Consider the following 16,669-nt stretch of genomic DNA (forward strand, 5'->3'; position numbering starts at 1 on the left):
TCTTTCTTCCCGACTGCTCCTTTGCTTCCTCAGCTATTTTGGTGCCGGTGGCCACGTGTAACCCTCTTCAGCGATACCTCTGGTTGCAGCGAGGGCTGTTGTTCTGGTGTCGAAATCGGCATCTCCATAAGAGACTTCCAGAGCAGAGCCATGCTGGTAGCTGCTTCCGAGGCAGACAGGTATAAGCTCTATTTTTATCTCAACCCCGAGGTTTTATCTTGCAAAAAACAATGTACCTAGGTGCCTTTGACGCTGGCACTGTTCTCGCGCAGAGCCTCTGTGCCTTCTTTTAGATCTTTGTATGTTTTCTGCCTCTCTTAGTTTCCTGTGAATTACAAGTGTTACCAGTGAAGCAGGCAGTGCAGTTAAGTCTCATTATCGCTTACTGTATTTGTTTCAGACTGTCTACACACCAGCCCGGTGCCAGGAAACATGCTGCATTCATTTACCTTCCTCCCTCCCCAACAATGCACAGGGCACCAGGCATTTACAATGCGAGCTGGTGCCTTCAGCTCTCTTGGTTATTCAGCTGCTAATGGGAGAAGGACCCTCTTAGCAAGGGCCTGGTATTTATTTTTTTGCAGATAAACTCCTCGAGCACCTGCGTAAGCGTGATAAACAACGCAGGATGTGCTTGTTGTTTGGTTTCGAAAAGGAAGTGATGTGCATGCCCAAGCCTTGCAGCTACATCGGTGTGATCGTATCTTGCAAAATAAACGGCATTGAGTATGGTCAGCAATGGGCTGGAGAGGTCCTGGGTGAAAGCAGGGGTGAGCTGGGAGGATGGGTGTCAGGAGGTCCTGTTCACCTCCCAGGCAGCCTGTTCTCCTTATCTATGCCCAAACTTTGAGAGAAATTGTGAAGGGTTTGGTCTGGCCAAAGCTGTGCCTCTGGTGAGCTCTCTGCGCCGCGGGAGAGGAGGAGGATGGAGACCTCCCGTGCATCCGCTGCACCAGGGCTGCTCGAAGCGCTGTGTGACACCTCTGCCAGCCAGCGTTACATCGGGGTGCTTGGCAGACCGAAAGCTAAGAACTAAACGCTGTCAGCTGAATACGATCAAAATGTATTAGATCAAGATCTGCCTTCAGGGGCAAAACCTGCTAAGTTGAAAAAACCCAATCCCCTCCTCCGTGCACAGCGGAGGTGTAAGCATGAGCACCTTTGGCCTTTAAATTAATAGCGCGTTTCTCTGTGCATCATTCTTCTCCTTGCTGCGGCGGGGAGAAGGACAGGAGGCTGGAAGGAGGAAGCTGGCTTTGCTGCTCTGCTGTCTGTGCTGCCTTCGCTTCTTTTCGGAGTCACACGTGAAAGGGTTAAGCAGAATTTTGATCTCGGCAATATTTTCATGCTTATACATTCTGTTTCTCATTTCCATGACAAAGATGGTAGGAAGAGCAGAATAAGGTACAGAATTTGCAGAGCAATTTTAAGACTGTAATGAGAACAGAAAATAGTAGGGGGAGAAGAATTGTAATTAGAATATGAAATGGGAAAAAAAATTAATCTATTTCCATGTCAGTCTTAAGACTAAATTCTGCTGCTCCCTGTAGCTTTCAGTGGACGGATTTTTTTTGTGTGTGTATGTGCAGAGCTTGAACTCCTTTGCAGGCTCTGAAAGGTCCAGGTAAATGAGTTTAAGTCCTCATTCCCCCCAAATAACGTAATAACAATAATTTAATGTGCAGCATTCACAGAAAACCAGCCAGATAACTCTTAGATAAATGAATGCTGCCACTTGAATAGTGGTGGGTTTCAGGATCTCTCCAGCCTTGAGTACCGGAGAATAAAAGGGGATGTTGGAGGTGCTCTTGGGGCGGAGGTCCGTGCAGCCGCCTGGGTAAGCCTCGTATGCTCGCATATCACAGAAGCACCCAAACACCAAGTACTGCTGGTTGGGAGGGACATTTGCGTGTCCCAAGCCCAGCCGAGCCAACCAGATGAGATTGCACAGCACCTGGTCCAGCTGAGCTCTGAGTATCTCCAGGGATGGAGATCCCACAACCTTGTGGTCCAATATTTGACCACCCACATGCTGGAAAATGTTTTGCCTAATATCTAATGAGATTACATCTACCCAAGGAGCTTCCAGCAGCCCACAGGTCAGGGGCACCTTGAGCTCAATGGTTCAGATTTACTATTCCCCTCTAATTTCTCCAGTCGCTAGATCCGGTTGTCTGGATCCATCTAGGCCACAGCATCCTGTAGTAAAAGTTTTGCTGTTGAGTCCTGTATCAAGAACTTCTCTGTAAGGTGTTTAATTCCTCTAGCTAGTGATTTCAGTGTCTGCCTCCTTGGGTTGGGCTATGAGAACCAGAGAAGAGCCGTTCCCTGTTCTCATCTCATGATTTCATGTACATCTTTGTCGAGTCCCTCTATATCTATCACCTCTTTTCCTCAGCCACATACACCATTCCGCCCCTTGGATCCTCCCTGCGATTGTCTTCTCTCCTACTCCTAACTGTATAGATGGTAAAATAATGTTTGATCTTTTCTTCTCCATTCTTTTCTTAATTGCTCCTAAAAGTTCAATGGCATTTTTGGCAGGTGCCAAGGACTGAGAGAAAGTTAGAAGTGCTCTCTGCAGAACAAATGCATGATTTCTCTCCTGGACAGTAACAGCTATTTTAAGGCCCATTGTCGTCTCTCTATTGTTAGGATTGTTTTTCTCCAGTGCATTACTTTGCATTTATTGACATTAAATTTAATCTTCCATTTCCTCACCACCACTCAGTACTGTGAGAGTCTTAATGCAAAGCCATTCAAAGTTGCTCTTAGTTTTGACTAGCCTGAATAATCTTTGTCTCATTAATAAAGTTGAATCCTTCTAGATCACTTATATTATGAACTGGACAGATTTTAGTGCAGATGGATTGTGGACCATGATCCTCCTCTTGCTAAACCTAATGAGTATCTTTTGCACTGGCTGTGAGCAAGAGGACCTTCCCTTATATCCCACAACAAGTTGGGCTTGGTTTTTACAAGCTTTTTGTTGAGGAACCTTGTGAAAAGTCCAGCCAGAGAGATCATTTTCCCCTTTCCAGGTACTTGTTGTCCCTTCAGCTAACACTAAAGTGGGCTGCGAGGCACGACATCCCTCGTCCCATCTCTCTCTGCTGCCTCGGTGGTGTGGTGCAGCTCCAGATGGTTTCACACTGACGGAGTCAGACCCGCTGGTCTGGCACCTTCCCCTTGCCACTCTCGTTTCTTTTGGAGTGGAGGCAGTAGGCTATGCACCGCATTTGTTAACTTGCATTGCTTTAGAGCGGATGGGTGAATGCCACTTGGCCATGGAGGTTCCTCAGGATTTTGTTGGTTTCTTTTAATTTTTTTTCCTACTGGCCATCCCAGTACGGGTCTTTCTAAGGAAGATGCTCTGGTTTGGGAACCACTGAAAACTCCTTCAGAGTGCAAGCCAGTGCAGATCATTCCTTTCTTTCCCAGCTGGTTTTAGATTCTTGACAGTCTTTGTTGTACCTCGGTCAGCCCTTGGCACCACCAGCTGTGCAGTAGGTTTCCTGCTTCTGGTATGTTTGAAAAATAACTGCTATTAGCTTTTGTGAATTGCTCTTAAAACAAACAAACCAACGAAACCACTTTTTACTATATGGTTTTAAGCCTTAAGACTTCGTCTGTATCAATCTGATTTTACCCTAGGATAATATATGAGAATATTGATGGCATGTAAAAAACCCAGCCCCCATAAAGCCCAGGTGACTCTTGCAGATACTCAGCTGTGCAACCCGTTGTGAAAAGGATGTACTGCCACTGACACCTGCTGTGGTGTTGTGCTCTCTTTTAATGACATTTGTCCTGAAGCAAATTGCAGCGCGTGGCCAGCCCAGGCGGCCGCGCCGTGGCTAGGATGGAGATGCAGAGCTTTCCTCGCAGGAGGGTCCTGGCGAGGCGGAGCGGGGGGGGGTCATAAATCTATTGCTGAACTTCTGACCCTCTTTGACAGGATCAACTGAGGGGCTATCCAAGCATTTCAGCGAACAAATAAATAATGCTAAGTAGATCACTTTGGGCCAGAGGTTGTGTAAAGACCTTAATGGGGAAACTGCAGTTAAAGAGATTAAGCTAACCTCAGCGATGTATTCCCCGAAGAAGCGTGATGCTAAATTACTCCTATAGGAAATCACAGCGGCAGCTTTGCAGGCAGCAGCGCTGACAGGGGCAGGGCTGAAGCGAATATTTCACGTCCCAGGGATGTGGCAGAGATGTGTACTGGCAAAGACGATCCTTGCCAGCATTGGTGGTGTTGGTTTGGTGTTGGTGCCCAGCGCGCCCATAGGGCTGAGCCTGGTGTGCAGGGGTGCTGCATACTGTGCAGGAACAGCATCATGGGGATGTGGGCCTGGAAGTACCGTGGCCAAAATGCACTTACAGCAGAATGTGGTTATGCCACTCAAATAATGCTTGCCTAAAAAAAATTAATTGTGGAAAAAACTACTTTTCTAAAACTTTCTAAAGAGTTATATTTCTGCATGGTGGGTAGGGTGCCATCAGAGGCAGCTAAATAAACTCCAGCAACACATGGGCTGCAATAATATTTTTTTTTAATGGGGGGTATTAAATATGTCATTGACTGTGTTATGCAAGTTTTCTTGTATCTTAACTTTTATTCACTAAAAATTTAAAGGCATTTGTTGCATGGCATTATTGTGGGTCACTCTATGTCATGATGCTAGTGGTGGCTGAGGTGTAGCTTGCTGAGCACCGAAACCAGCTACATCCCAAGCATCTCTAGTGAAAGGTGATAGCCCCAGTGCACCCGGTTTGGAAATGAGGTTGTCATGAGAGGGGACCTGCTGCCCGTCTCCTGTGTCCTGGCACAAGGAGGCAAAACTGAGAGACAAGTGCTTATAGCTCTGAGCAGTAGGAATCACTGGAAGCATCCAATTTGTTCTTCGCTGGGCATTTAATAGCTCCTTGGTGATGATGGCTTTTAGTAACCGCTGGAATTTGCATCAACAGACCACTTTTTAAAAGCCTCAGATCCTCAGTGAACTTGCAGTTAAGGTGCTCTGGTCTAGTATTGCCAACAATGAATGTTAAATTTTAGGTAAGACACCTCAAGAAAAAAAAACAAAACCAAAAAAACCCAAACCCAAACCTCACCACACTTAAAATAAAATTAGGTAAGAAGTTTGGAAAATTTTTGAGATCTTGCAGGTGTCATTGAAGCTATTCCTGGTGTAAGTGCTGTCAACATATTTCTTACAGAGTTGAGATTTTCATCTCAGCTCGTGACTCTCAGGAAATAAAAGGATGTGATGAGATTCATAATAAAATTGTACAAGCTGGCAGTGCCATCCATGAGAAAGTAACACCTTCTCTGAATCTTGGCAGGAGGTTGTGTTTCTTTCCGCTGGGTCCTTACCAGTTAACAAACATTTATTCTCCATGTTTGCACAGAGCCGGAGATCACACAGCTGCTTGGCTCTGGGGTCTGTCCCAGCTTGCAGCATGCATTTATTTTTCTTATTCATTTTCATCTTATTAACACGGGACCCATATGACCTCTGGGCACATTTACAGATTTGAAAATAATGTCGTATCACAAAAATAACAAACCAAAGTGAGTCTAGAAAAGCAATAAAAATAAAAAAAAGTGCTTTGTAGAATATCATCTGAATCAAGCCTCTGCTCAGCTCCCTGTACGGGCTCGTGGATTCACAGCAGCACTCTGCCTCTGCAGCTGCGGTGCCAGCTACAGCTCCCCTGGAAGAGCCGTAGTAAAAGAATTGCATTTTTAAGTAAATTCGCCATGAAAAACTAAATTTCAGAGGGTGTCTTCTCACAGAATAGAACTGTCCTTGTATCTCTTGGACCCAAAATACATGGGGGCGTGTCCCATGGAGAGGCACTGTCTGGAGGCACGGCTCTCTGTCCGTCACCCTGAATTCCTTGGGACTCCCTGGCTGAATGGGGTTGACAGTGTCTGTGTGCTTATCCATCGGTGCCAGGCGAAGTCACCTCCTGTGGCATGAGATTGGGTCACTTCTGTGCTCCCAGTCCATCAGGTTGCAGTTCATGTCACCTGCAGACGAAGGCAGCTTGCTGGCATTCATTTGACAGCATGCCTTTGTTGCCAGAGTTGGTAGGAATTTGAGCAGTTTCCTCTGAGGGTTTTTTATTTTTCTTTTTCTTTTTCTTTTTTTTTTTTTTTTTTTTTTTTAATATCTGGTGAGTAGAGTTGTTTCTGTCCTGAGCATGTTATGTGAGACAAGTTTGAGTTAGGATTTAGCAAAGTGGGGCTTCACGGGTCCTTTCTGGAGTAGAGGTCCTTGATTCTAGTAGTGCTTGTAGGCAACCATCGCTAATGTAAGTCAGTGCAAGTTAGATAAAAATGGGTCCAAGTCTCAGATGAAAGAAAAGCAATTAATCACATCTACCTGCCTCTCCCAATTTCCCAACTTGGCTACACAGGGTTTGCATTTCCCAGGTCTTTAAGCGAACACCATGTCATGGAGGCAAAGCACTACAAGCTGAGAGTGATCTCGGCTCACCTCAGCTTCCTGCTCATTCCATGCAGGAGAGAGTGAGAATTAGCCACAGCCACTGATTTGTTTAATAGGCTGCTTCTATTAGCCAAAGAATAACAAAAATTAAATAATTACAAAAGAGCAAATGGATAATTAAGACAATTGCACGAGAGTATGTGCCTTTCAAGTTAGGACTTGAAAATGATACCCACCACTCCACATGTGCACATCATTCAATACAGGTTTGATCAATTTTGGGGGGCACAGAGGGTGATGAATCGATGCACCCAGGTCTGGAACTGCCTGGGAGGCTTGACATGCATCGGGAGTTAGACCAAAGTGAAAAGGGAGGAAGCGTTTGTAACCAAAGGGAAATATTAAAATATCTGTTTCTGCCATAAATCTACCTGGAATGATGGCGCTGATTGTTTTGAAGCGCATTCTGTAGCGAAACAATAATGAGAAGAGGGAGAGCACATTACTTATCTGCTCCACCTGGCTGGTGTATAAGTGGCAAACATCTAATTGAAAAAATATCCTGATGGGAGAATTTCTAATAAATTTGTTTGCACCCTCATAGCCTGGAGGAGAGGGGAAAAAAATCCAATCAGCAGTGGGGAATTTCCAAAGTTTCCATTGCATTTCAAGTCTTGATTTTCAGGCTCGCTGCTCAGACTGGCAATCAGAGGCACAGTAATTTTGAAGGCAGGATTCATTACAGTTATTATGAAGGCATCAAGGCCAGAAGGAAGTGTGGAGCGGAGGTAGGGGAACAGTAGAAAGCCATAAAAAAAAAATACATTCTGACAAACAGAATGATATAGAGAAAGCAGAGTGCTTGTCCTGCCCTGGACCTCCCCAGTGAAAGATACTTTTTGTTTTCTGAATGTAGATTGCCAGGTGAGTTTTGTTTTCTGGAGAAGAGCTGTTTCAAACAGGTCTCAGTCTAGATCTGCAAAATACTGTGCTGGAGGAGGACAAAAGTGAGGTGTGTGTTTGCAAGGAAGGGGGGTGGATGGATGTGTATCATCTGTGTATTTAAATCTCTCAGAGGGGCAAAGCTTTTACTTAGGAAGGAGCTTTTCTTTTCCTGATGTGGAAGTAAATATTTCTGCAGTGCAAATTCCTGACCGGTTCCAGGGACAGGGAGGACTATTTCCCCACTGGAATATTTTATCTCTCTTCAGGGCTGCTTGCTGGACAGCTCTTGTGCAGCTCACCTGCAGCATCTCAGTGTGCAGTCTCAAGACGCAATAGCTTTTAAGCATCCCGCAGTGCCATGCAGCGTGTCTGTGCAGCCGACCTGACGCAAAGCTCTGGCACTGCAGATTGGAGCACGAGAAAGGGCCATACATCCATATGGTGCACAGCCTTGGGGTGTCTGCTCAGGTTCCAGGATCCACCTGATGGTTTTTTGGTGGGGTGGTCCCCAAAAGAGCTTGGGAGTGGGACCTCAGGACCATAATTTTGCCTGTTCCAAAAAGATTGACTCCTCAAAACCATGCTGCTGCCCCTGCCAAGTCAGAGACCGGCTCCTCCCACAGTGCCTGGGTCCAGCTGCCGCAGGGCTGAGCACCTCCACCAAACTGTGCCACCTCTTCTGCAAATTCAGCCTTCTCCACTGGGGTTGGTCGGGTTGGCAGAGGGTATTTAGGCCATAGAGCTGACTGAGTCTCCATGCCTGGAAGCATGGCAGCTCCAGCTGGAACCGTGTTAGCAGGAGCCAGCTATGCCAGCGGTCATTTTACAGGGAGGGAAATTCAGTTTAAAGTGGATAGCACCCGGCTGGCTTCTGGGAGAGCTGCTTGTCCCAGCAAGCCCGTAGGGCTGGCTATGCTCGCTGCATCCCATGGCTCCTGCCTCGCTGATGGGTTTAACGAAATCCTGCGTTTGCACAGGGATCCCCTTCCACCCTGCTGTGGCTGCTATTGGTACTAGTTAATGAGTGTCACAATACCCGCTCTAATTTTGCTGCTTTTAATTGGTTTGCTCTGCTATCCCAGAGGATGGTTTGGCAATTAGAGGGTGTCTGATGCCAAGCAGAGCTGAGTTACCCCCACTTGGCTTTACTAACTGCTGACTTTAATAGCTAATCCTGTAGCACTCTGAGAAATTGAAGTGTAATTAATAGTCTACACTGAAAATCTTCACCTGGTTTTATTTAGATTTCTCTTTTATTTTTCTTAATATGGCCCATTTCTGTTAAGGCATAACTGGTATCAGCTTTCTATCAGAGAGTGAGAGGACGTGCACGGGGTGAACAATCTTCAATTCATCATCTGGCTTGTAAGGGCAAGAGGGTTGGCTATTCCCCTTGTTAAGTATATGGTGTCATTCACAGCTGGTACCTTCATCCTTGTCTCGGGAGTGTTTTATGGCATAGCCCATTTTATTGCCATAATTAATTTGTGAACTTAGCCTTGAGAACTGCCCCAGCCATACTTCAAGCCGGAGACAATCCTGGAGGGCTTTTTTCCTTCATTTGGAATGGGAGCAAGTGAAAAGCTTCCGTTGTAGCTAATTAATGAGAAGAGTTTTGCAGTTCTCCATGGGGATTTTGTAGCCTAATAAGTGGATTAGCAGCTTGGAACTGGGTGGAGGGGGCAGGTGTGTTTGCAGGAGCCGTGGGGGCACAGGCGAATGCACTGTGCTCAGGCTGCCCTGCCTCTCACCCAGCCATGGAGGCAGAGTCCTGGCAGAGCAGGCAGGGGAAGTGGAAATGGGGGGGGAAATGTGCCTTCTTGCAGCCAGAGTTTGCAAAGAACAACAAACTATCAGGCTGGGGAATCAGGCTTTGCATAGAGACCCCCTCATATATGGTCTGGAGTGGCTTTCTGCATTGCTGCTGTAGGTTTCCTTTGTGGGTTAAGGGATACGTAGGTGTCTGGAAGAGGCTTGAATGGGACCTACCTGTCATGGAAACTTCCGTCGATGGAAGTTGGCTTTTTAAAGCTGATTGATGGTCTAGTAGGAATTTTAGCTAGAACTTATTTGGGTGATCTTTGCCGCTGGGTACATCTGTGGTTTTGCACATGTTTGGCTTATTTGTTTGAATTGGAGTGATTAATTCATTATTTCACTGAAAAAATAACATAATCGTGCTATGTTACCATGTCCCATTGCAAATAACCATGCTGAAAAGTTTTAAAGGAGCAGCTCAGGATTTTCTTCTGGGAATTTTGGCTCTTTACGTGAAGAGCCAGGAAAGTATTTGGGATGCACGTGACCCTGGTGTGCAGATGGTATTTCACTAACTCTGACTTTCTTTTGTCTTTCTAGTTTGATGGGGAGAACATGTACATGGGAATGAATGACAACGCCCAGGAGTTTCTATCAGCAAATCAGGTAAGCGTCAATTTGCTTGGGTGGGCAGTGTGGTGAGACTTTCTAAGGGACTTAGGCTATGCCCAAGCACAAATTCTAGGAGCTCTCTGTGAATCTGCACTCCTGGGACATCAGGAGGGTGCACGGAGGAGGTCAGAGCTGTCAACCCGGCGGCTGCCAAGGAGCAGCAGTGGATGCACTCAGTACAGGGAGAGGGATGCGCTTGCATGCCAGTGCTGCTGTGTATCGCTGGAGCCCGGCTTCGCCACAACTCTCCAATGAGGCTGAAAAGCTTTTCCTCAGCATCCTTCACTCAAAATGAAGATGCAATTGGTGTTTCTGCATGCGGTGAGGTTTCCAAGTATCGTGTGTAGTTCAGGTGTCTCCTTCCCTCACGCAGAGTATTTCCTGTAGCTAAATAGATTAACAGTTAGCTGGCTCAGGGAGAAAAAGGAATCAAAGGTTTCCTGTTTTGGAACTATAAACCCACACGTGGAGGACCAGAATAGAAGTGCTCACGTCTCGCAGGTGCCTGAGCCTTCAGGGCTCTCTCTGGGCTTGGATACACATGATACAGACATGTCCATTCAGTGGAACCCTAAACATATATAAAGTTAAGCCCATGCTTAGGTCCTGCTGGGAGGTGAGGACTTCAGCACGTGCTTACCTGTCCTCCTGACCAGGAGATGAAGGATGGTCCCATCTGCATCCCACTGTGGTAGTCCAGCATGACTAGAGCGTGCTGGGGATTCAGTGCATCTTTGAGGTGCCTGATGCTGCACCCTCGGGGCAAAGCATCTCATCGCATCCAGCTGCCTTGTGAGGGAAGGTGCAAGTTCATTGCTAATATTTTTCAGCATCCCATTTTTGGGCTGTGTTGGGCCGTTTCATTGTGAGGCCCTGCTGACTGCAGCCATGTGCACCATGGGCTCTGCAGGGTTATGTCATGTGAAAGTGATGCGTTCCAAAATTTTAAAAGCAGGTGTGTGATGATTTCCATCCAGCTCAAGATGCTGCCAGCTTCCTATTGCCCTGGACCTGGTGTGTGTGGCCTGGAGCGAGGTTATGGTGTGCTTGTGCTGCTGGGGTTTGGTACTTACCGCAGCATCGCTGGGTATTACAAGGCATCCATGGTGTTTCTAACTCAGATACCAGCAGCGATTAAAATATATGCATATTAAACTGATAACAGGATGAAAACCTGTTGTTTGCCACCTTAGAGTGCTGCAGTGTGTTGGCTCGTTGCTCGGGAGAGTTGTTCCTGCTCTGGCTTTCGAAGGCGGCACACAAAGCCATCACCGCCGAGGCGAGGGGAGAGGGCTGTTCTCGGGTGAGAAGGATTTCCAGAGGGTGGGGAAGGAACCGCAAACCTTGTGCTATTGAGTGATTCAGCAGAAACAAATATATAGTCGATCAACAACAGCATGTGGTTGATTGTTAGAGCCAGGAATTGCCAGAGGTTGAGCTAACGCAGAAAGGAACAGGGTGACCCCAAGCTGCCCCGGCCCGTGGTCAGCCCATCCCTGCCCTGTGCTCCGCAGGGCTGTGCAGAGCCTACAAGCAAGTGGTGGATGCTAACGGGGGTAGTTGTCATAGATATTCTGCCTTTAAAAACTCCCAAGGGACAACTATTTCACAGCCTCATCGGGAAGGGCTGGCAGCACTGGCTCAGCAGCTGGCCACATTCTCTGGCCATGATGTGCCTGTGGGATTGGACTGGACTGGGACTGAACCACAGCCAGCGTGAACCATTTGTCTTTCCTACTCTACATCAACAGAAATCACTTCACTGCCCCTGTTGCATCCCGCTTCCCACACGCGTTGGCAGTTGGAGGCAGTTGGAGGCAGTTGGAGGGAAATCAGAAGTGATGCTGCGGGGTGGGGAATAGTTTGCTGTGTCACGATTGAGGAGGAGGAGGAGGGCTGACTTCTGAATAAAAATAGAGGCTATCATGTCGTGGAGGATTCATGTACTGTTTGAACCTGGGAGAAGGGTAAACCAAACCAGCTTAGATCCCTGTAACCTGGGAAATAGAAGTTTACTCTTCATTTGTTCTCTATTTACTTGGTGACCTTTATTTCCTATTTTGAAATAGCAGTTAAGGATGAAAAGGGAGGAAGTATCCTTCTCTTGGCAGAGGGTGAGCAGGGGGCAGGTACCCCCCGTCACAGGCATGGGTTTGTGCACGGGGGCTGTGCTGCTGCTTTATATCCTGGAGCAAAAGCCCTATCAGGAGTGGGGACTGACATGAAAAATAGATACAGCCTTCTTCCCTCACCCTCATTAGTTCTTCATCTCCCTTTATTTACCTGCACATTGTTCACCAGAGCACACTTTATAGCACCAGTCATGACTTTATTACTAATAACACAACTCTTCTATTTAAATGGGGGTTCCAGATGTTTTTTTATTGTTTGCTAAACCTGTTGTAACCTGAATGAGTACATTAAACAGCAGGAGCATGGTTTCACAATCTTGCTTGAGAGGCTGCTAAATCACCGGCCCCGAGATGCCTGTGCAGCACACACAGGATATCACTCAGCCCTTGGGATCCTTGGGGACAAAGACAAATCATACACACTAATTACTGAAGTCATCACACTGTAATAGATAGGCCTGGTGGGTTGGGGGTTTTTTCCACATTTTTGTCTTAAACTGGTTGCACTGGGCACCATTAGGCATCTGCAGCTCTCCACAGTAGACACAGCTTCACACTGAGCCCAGCTTAGGTGCAGGGGCTGGGACGTCCAGCATTAATGGTGGGAAATCTTAGCTTCACATTGCCTGTTTTAGGGCACGTTTGCTTATTTACCCTAGTTTTGCGCTACACGGTGACCTCCCCAGATACCAGCATGCTTGTGATGGCCTGGGGTGAGACTGTCATGCTGAAATCCCCTGGACCTGCACAAGGGCTTTCAGCCCCTCTGTGCTTCGAGATGAGTGGGAAGGGCTAGGCAAGCAAGAAATTCACCTCTGTGTGTGGCTTCATTTCAGCTGGAAAATTTTTAGGGGTCCACAGATGGAAGAGGTTCGGTAGTCTTTGTTATAGGAAATACTGTATTACCTTGCAATTTTTCTTTCAAAATGCCTAGAAGGAGTTAGGTGGAAAGCAGAATTCGGTTTAGGGAGAATTCACTTCTCCCCCCACCCTGGTTTAAACCCAGGGGGGTTTAAATGGCTCCTGCCTGTCAGTGCAATGCTTTATGCTTTCTGCCAAGAGATCCAGCAACTGTTTAAGCTCTTGAGTCAACCTTTCCCATCACACAGATAAGATTATTCTTATTTTACAACTGGAGCTACCGAGGCAGTGCGGTTAGGGCAGCTCCTGTGCTGAGCAGTCCTCGGATGGCATCACTTTCCTGCAGCACCCTGACATCAGCTTATCTCAGCCCCTTGTATGGTTTTGGATCCTAAGGAGTTTCTGCAGTATCTCATGGCAAGAGTGTGGTAAAGCCAGGACTGGGATCTGCTTGCCTCTCCTTCATCATTCCCTACCCTGCAGAGCTGCTAACTTGGCGGGGGGCGGGAAACAACCAAAAGCCCCTCAAAAAACCCAAACAAAACACCGTCCAAAACATCTGAAAGCCAGCTGATCATCTCCTTCCCCTCATCTTACCTGATGGGATTGCTTATGTGCTATCGGCTGCATTCTTGTTGTCGTCTCAAAAGGGGTTGGTTTCAGCTGAGAACGAAATGCAGAAATACAGGAGCTTAAAACATAATGAGAGTGCTGACAGATCCAGGCCCATGCCAGCACAGCCTGCTTGGGGAAAATAATTCCTCTTGTTCCATCAAATAGAAGGGACATTTGACCCCAGAAGTGAGTCAAATGTGAAATGTAATTCAACCCCCAACAGGGGCCAGAGTATAAATGCAACTTGACATCTGATCAAACCATCGCGGACATTTGACCCCCGAGATGACTGAGGTATCTGTTGTGTCTCATGAAGTCGGCAGAGCATCATTCCTCACCCCTGTCAATTTTCTTTCTTTCTTCCCCCCCTGCCCTCCCCAAACAAAGACAAGGAATTAAGTAATGCAAAAATCCCAGGGAATGGACAGATTACCAGCCATATGATGTACTCTGAAAGATGAGTAAAAATGCAATAGTGCTCTTAAATAAAAACACCCTCAAAAATGAGTAAGAAAAGGCATTTATTAAGGTCTTTGTGATAGAGAGAGTAACCCCAGGAAAGGCAAAGGTTGGGAAATTCCTCATGTAGCTGGACAGGAATGAGGTTGGTTTTGTTTGGCATCAAGACTTTTGCACTTGCAGGAAGACTCCACAAGTGCTTTATAAGCATGAATTAACTACAGCTGGGAATACCCTGCAAGAAGGTACCATTATCCCACATTACGGGTGAATAAACGCAGGAAATACCTTGCCAGGGAGCTGGGGATGACGTGATGCAGGGTGTGGGAACAGCCAACCCCTGGCACGGGTTTGGGAACAGTCCCTCAGCTTGTTGGGAGCAGGGATGTGACTCTGTGCCTGGTCCTTGGAGGGACATTACGGAAAACCTTAGGGGAGCGTTTGCCACATCTCTCCTCTCTCCATGGCATGTCTCTGACTGTTGGCAGGGCAATGGGCAGCTTCGAAAGACAAAAGAGCTGATTACTTACCGCTGGGCATTTTTGATCCTGCACTCTGCCTAATCTCAGGAGCTTTCAGTGCACGGCTTATTCCAGCTGAGCAACGTGCCTGTTTCTGTACCAACAAGTTAATTTGTGTGACTCCTTATGCAAATGCTGTTATACATCAGTATAGTTTATTCAGGCCAGGGAGGCGCATCCACATAAGCAACATTTTGCTTTTGTAACTGAGAGGACAGATAGGACCCCACTGCTTTAACTGCGAGTGTTGAAAATATGGTAGTTAAATTGACAGAAAGTTATTTGCACACCATTTCCTCCTCCTGATGCTGTTCTTATACGATGCTCTTGCTGGCACACTCATGCTGCCAATCTGTGCATCAAAAATGTCAGGTCTTGGCTGCCAGGAACCACATCTGTCCTGTGGACATGCATAGGGGCTGCAGGTTTGCACCGCAGCATTGGAAAAGCATGATTTCACCCAGCCCTGGTGAGACACCTGATGTCGATGACCCTGCAGAGCAGCAAAGAGGGCTTTAGTTTGGGCTGTGTGCACTAGGGTGAGTCTGAGTAACTCATGGATGGAGCTGCTCATGTTTATACTGCTGAGAAAGTAGATCTGTGGGCATAGATGTGTTTGTATGTGGCAGCATGTGCATAAAATGGAAGGTGGGTTTTTCTCTGGCTGTGTGCAAATCAGCAGGAGCTCAGCTGAGTGCGGGGGTTACACTGATGCACCAAGGGAAATGGAGCTAAGAGAGATTGTATTTGTCATGTGCACACACACATATACAACATCTGTCTTCAAATGTGTTCCAATATAAATGTTAGTGTGGGGTTATACATGCCTGCCCCTTTCAGCACGTGTGAAATCCATCTGCGTATGTATCCGTGTGCTTGGATGTGTATAAATCAACATTTATCTACTGTATCTATTGCCCTTTATCTGTTTATCTCCATACATCTTCAAGCTGGGGTCTGTATTAGCCATAATAGATACAGTAAGTCGCTGATCTGGTGGGTCAAATGGTCAGGGCTCTTTGATCAGCCGTCAGGATACATTACCACCAGGGCCTCCGGTGGGGCTTGAATTACAACTTACATTTGACTCATTTCTGGGGTCAAAACGTCCCTCTTATTTGATCGAATGACAGAAATTGTATAATTTGTATATATCCCTGAGCCATATGTGCTCTGAGTGCCACTCTAATGTGTTTTATAAAGGCACAGCTGTCTTGGTGACTTATTTAAAATGGGATTTTGAAGTAGTGTTCTTGCCATTTAATGTCCTCATTCAGGGTTACACAAGGTTTATCAAATAATAAATAACATTTAGAACATTCATTTTAGCATAACAATGGGTTTGCTAGTTATAAGGAACTGGACAGTACAATAAAGCTGTGTTTGGTAAATAAGCAATAATGTAGAAAGCAAGTGATATCATAATTAGAAATTAATGACAGTGCGGGAAGCTGCAGATACCTTCCTCTCATTCCGCTAACGCTCCAGACTAGACAGAGCTCATCTTGGCAGCCTCTGCTATAAAATATGCCATCAAACCTTGTCATAATACTGGCAGACGTGTTGTCCTCCCACCTCCTGGGCCTCCCACCAATCTCAACTGAATTGCAGCAAAATGTCAACAGTTGATAAAATAAACCTGGCTCTGGGGCACATCCGTGCCATGCGATTGTGGGGGTCCCCTTCCCCCCTGGGGACCGAGGAGCCAGGATGTGACGACTGCAGTCCTGAAGTGGCCATGGAGCCCCAGGCAGCGTGAGGGCAATTCAGTGCTGCTAATGAAGATGTGAGTCATCGTCCCCTGGTTCTAGCTCCTTCCTCCCTAGTAGAAAGGTGTAAAACAGGACCAATATGGACTTTGGGTTTGCCTCCATCAGTGGCTTGGGTAGAGATGCTCTGTCACTGGCAGTGAAGCGACAGCATGCAATTGCTCAGGCATAAAATGTTCTCATGTTGGTTGATCCCTGACCTATCAGGACGTGTGAATTTGGAGGAGTTTCCAGCAATTTGTTTGTCCCTGAAGCTCATAAGGTGCAGCAGGTTCCTCATGGTCACTACAGTCGCTGTCTCAGGCCTGGGTTTGCTCCAGAAGAAAGGCTAGAAGAAACCAGGAGACCATACATGTGGCTGAGCCATACCTTAGGGTGATCCTTCTCTTGAGTCTTGTCATAGTAGAGACTGCACAGCAGAGTGGTGGAGGAAAAATTAGAGCCCACAGGAGGTTATTCCTCGTGCGATTTCCACT

General features: G+C 46.7%; 1 protein-coding gene across 5 annotated transcripts in view; it reads left to right on the plus strand.

Moving 5' to 3' along the window:
* Nucleotides 1-16,669, plus strand: part of TOX2 (TOX high mobility group box family member 2) — a 157,992-nt gene that overhangs the window by 53,800 nt on the left and 87,523 nt on the right. For all 5 annotated transcript variants that reach the window (XM_030009980.2, XM_030009985.2, XM_030009986.2 and 2 more), the window contains exon 2: nt 9,765-9,830. In XM_030009980.2, coding sequence (XP_029865840.1) covers nt 9,765-9,830 — 66 coding nt within the window. The remainder of the gene's footprint in view (nt 1-9,764; nt 9,831-16,669) is intronic.

This window comes from Aquila chrysaetos, chromosome 3 (genome assembly GCF_900496995.4).
Source record: "Aquila chrysaetos chrysaetos chromosome 3, bAquChr1.4, whole genome shotgun sequence".
Lineage (NCBI taxonomy): Eukaryota > Metazoa > Chordata > Aves > Accipitriformes > Accipitridae > Aquila > Aquila chrysaetos.